This window comes from Aspergillus wentii, assembly GCF_001890725.1.
Source record: "Aspergillus wentii DTO 134E9 unplaced genomic scaffold ASPWEscaffold_19, whole genome shotgun sequence".
In the NCBI taxonomy this organism is placed as follows: domain Eukaryota; kingdom Fungi; phylum Ascomycota; class Eurotiomycetes; order Eurotiales; family Aspergillaceae; genus Aspergillus; species Aspergillus wentii.
The window spans coordinates 904-3,768 of NW_024467850.1; the positions used below are offsets into that span (position 1 = coordinate 904).

The following is a 2,865-nucleotide window of genomic DNA, read 5'->3' on the forward strand; positions in this document are numbered from 1 at the left end:
GGGTTGCAAGTAAGATTACAGTAACTTTCAGGCGCTCTAGCCTAAGAAAAATCCTCACTTCTTCCTAGGTCGATTTTGGATACAGAAGAAACGCTGGATTGCCAGTCTGTAGTGGACTTGAAGCCATTATCGTCAAGTATTCCACATTTGAACTCACCGCTAATAGCAAGATAAGAAACACAGAGGAAAAAGAGGGGGAAAAATGACATCTCCAAACGACACATCATCCCCCGCAGCCGAAATCCCTCAGGTTGAACAGGAAGTGTATGAGGAGAAACATGTCCATGAAGTTTACCAGCAAATTGCGGATCACTTTTCTTCCACTCGATTCAAGGTATGTTTGTTCATTGTCTATGGTGTTATCTATACCATTTCCCAAGTTATAATTCCTTTCTTTTTTACTCATATCGTCGACAGCCATGGCCCATTGTCAAACAATTTCTCACCGATTTGGATCCCGGTGCTATTGGTCTAGATGTGGGCTGTGGGAATGGCAAGTATTTGCCTGTAAATAGAAACGTCTTTATAATTGCCTCGGATAGGTGAGTGCTATAATAACATGTTTTCTTATTTGATTTCCTCCCCCGGTTTTTTTTTTTTTTTTTTTTTTTTGCAATTGCCCCGCTTGTTCTCATGATTGACCGAATTGGCAGATCTGAAAATCTGGCACGTATTGCTGTAAAACACCAGCCGCATTCCACCATTGTGGCAGATATCCTTAATCTTCCTCATCCGGACTCTTTCTTTGACTTTGCAATTTCAATTGCCGTGATCCACCACCTGTCCACACCTGATCGCAGGGTCCAGGCGATTGGCGAAATCTTGCGCACTCTGAAGCCTGGCGTAAAAGGTCGCCCGGGAGGCAAAGCCTTGATCTACGTTTGGGCTCTCGAACAGAAGAGCAGTCGCAGAGGTTGGGACAAAGGTGATCAACAAGACATCATGGTCCCTTGGGTAATGAAGAATAGAGTCACAGAAAATGGTTCAAACGACCAGCAAAAAACATTTCATCGCTATTATCATCTCTATGAAGAAACGGAGCTGGAGCGAGACATAAGCAGGGCCGGGGGACATGTTCTGAAATCAGGGTATGAAAAAGACAATTGGTGGGCAATTGCGACACGAATAGATGAATGAACACCATGGCACATGGACATAGCGTGTGCTCCGAGATCCAGCCTCGAAGTCTTTTCTTTTCTTTTCTGTCATTCATATATGGCATGACAGGGAGACAGAACAAAAGAAATATCGTCAACTTGCTTCCATCATTCACACAAAGGCATTTTCCAAAATGAACCAAGAAAAGATAAACAGAGAAAGGAAATAAACAATTGAAGGAAATTCATCTATGAAAGGGAAAAGAAGAAAAGAAGTCTCTCCCCACAAATCAAGGTATACCTCCCACCAGCGCTATGCAATTCGTAACAACGCAAACAAAAGACATATAGTCGTTCCCCTTGGCCCTATGGAAGGGTTCGAGGTGGGAGGCCGATATGAGGGCCCAAGTGACCACTCTGGCTGGCACTCAAATCCAAGGGTCGGCCTATCCGGTAGGCATCTCGGGGTGGTGGAATAAAAGGCGGCACTGGTGCATACGCCGGTACTCCAGCTGTGAGCTCTTCGACCGAAGGGAGTTGGGGAGGAGGAATGGTGCGCGATGCGGATCCTTTTCTTGGCCGAGAAAGAGATGTACTGGCCCGGCGTCTGGGCGCTGGAGGGTCGATGGCTGTGCTTGAAAGAGAGAAAGGAACTACACCCGCTCGACGGGCCATTTCTTGCTCTCCTAGTTGCCAATGCATGGCCTCTGCAGCTCGCCATGGAATCGCCATTTCCTCTGCTACCTTTGACCACATTTCTGCTTTGAACCTGTACAAATAAATTCGAGTTAGCAAGATGTAATCGCATTATGTTTTCATCCCTGGTAATTTCTGGGGGGAGGGGGTGTTCCTCTTCTTTTTGATTAGTTCCCCCCTTCCCAAACCTCCAAACACAACGTACCTCTCGTATAATCTTGCGAGCTTATTCTTCTTGTCTTCATCCCACTCACTTCTGCGCTCGAGATAGTTTTGGTAATGGAGGCGACAGCTGATAGCACTTCGTCCAGGAAGTCGTTTGCTGATATCCTCCCATTTCATCCCACTACCCCGCAGCTCGATAATCAACGCATCTTCCTCTGGAGACCACTTTGACTGCTTCTTAGCCGGAGATTCGGTCGTGTGGGCCGGTTGAAGGCGCTTGGCTGGGATTGAGGCCGAGGCTTTAGCGGTGAGGGGAGGCACCGAGGCCATGGGGGTTGGCGCTGCTACAGCCATCGGAGGGACAGTTGTGGCTGGAAGAACCGTCCTTGACGAAAAGGCGGGCGCCGTGGTTCCCCGGGGGGCTTCCTCCTCATCTTGGGGTTTCAGTAGCAGTGAGATATCCACTTTGGCGGGGGGTAAGATGGGTCGGTTTTGTAAGGCGATCATATGCGCGATTCGCAACGAAGTTTCTTCGTTCTCGAGGAAAGGTTATAAATGATGAGAGCCCAAGAAAGCGTATCGAATTGAAAGGAAAAGGGAGGGACAGATAAAAAAAAAGAAAAGAAAGAAAATAAAATAAAAGACGTATGCTGTCGTGATCCTGGATGTAGCCGTAGAGGTTCTCGTGATCAAACAGTTTGCTCGAAATAAAAATTAAGAGAGAAATAGCAAAAGTCCACCCGGAAAGTGAAACGACAAGGCCTGTTGGGTTCTTCGGTTTTGTTTTGTTTTGTTTTGGGGGTTTTTTTTTTATTTATTTATTTTCCAGACCCAATGATACGACGCTAAGTGACTTGTATCCCAACTGTGTGTGTGGCTGGCTGGTAGGTAGGAGGCCTCTCGACGA

General features: G+C 46.8%; 2 protein-coding genes across 2 annotated transcripts; one reads left to right on the forward strand and one right to left on the reverse strand.

The window, feature by feature from the left end:
* Nucleotides 1-202: 202 nt before the first annotated feature.
* On the forward strand, nt 203-1,137 carry ASPWEDRAFT_177890 (tRNA (carboxymethyluridine(34)-5-O)-methyltransferase; the record flags this gene model as incomplete). Its single annotated transcript, XM_040831741.1, has 3 exons — nt 203-334; nt 418-542; nt 654-1,137. 3 exons carry the CDS (start codon nt 203-205, stop codon nt 1,135-1,137), a joined length of 741 nt encoding a protein of 246 aa, XP_040683211.1.
* Nucleotides 1,138-1,463: 326 nt separating this feature from the next.
* On the reverse strand, nt 1,464-2,465 carry ASPWEDRAFT_177891 (MYB DNA-binding domain protein; the record flags this gene model as incomplete). The annotated part of the gene is made up of 2 exons (XM_040831742.1): nt 1,464-1,866; nt 1,999-2,465. 2 exons carry the CDS (start codon nt 2,463-2,465, stop codon nt 1,464-1,466), a joined length of 870 nt encoding a protein of 289 aa, XP_040683212.1.
* Nucleotides 2,466-2,865: the final 400 nt, after the last annotated feature.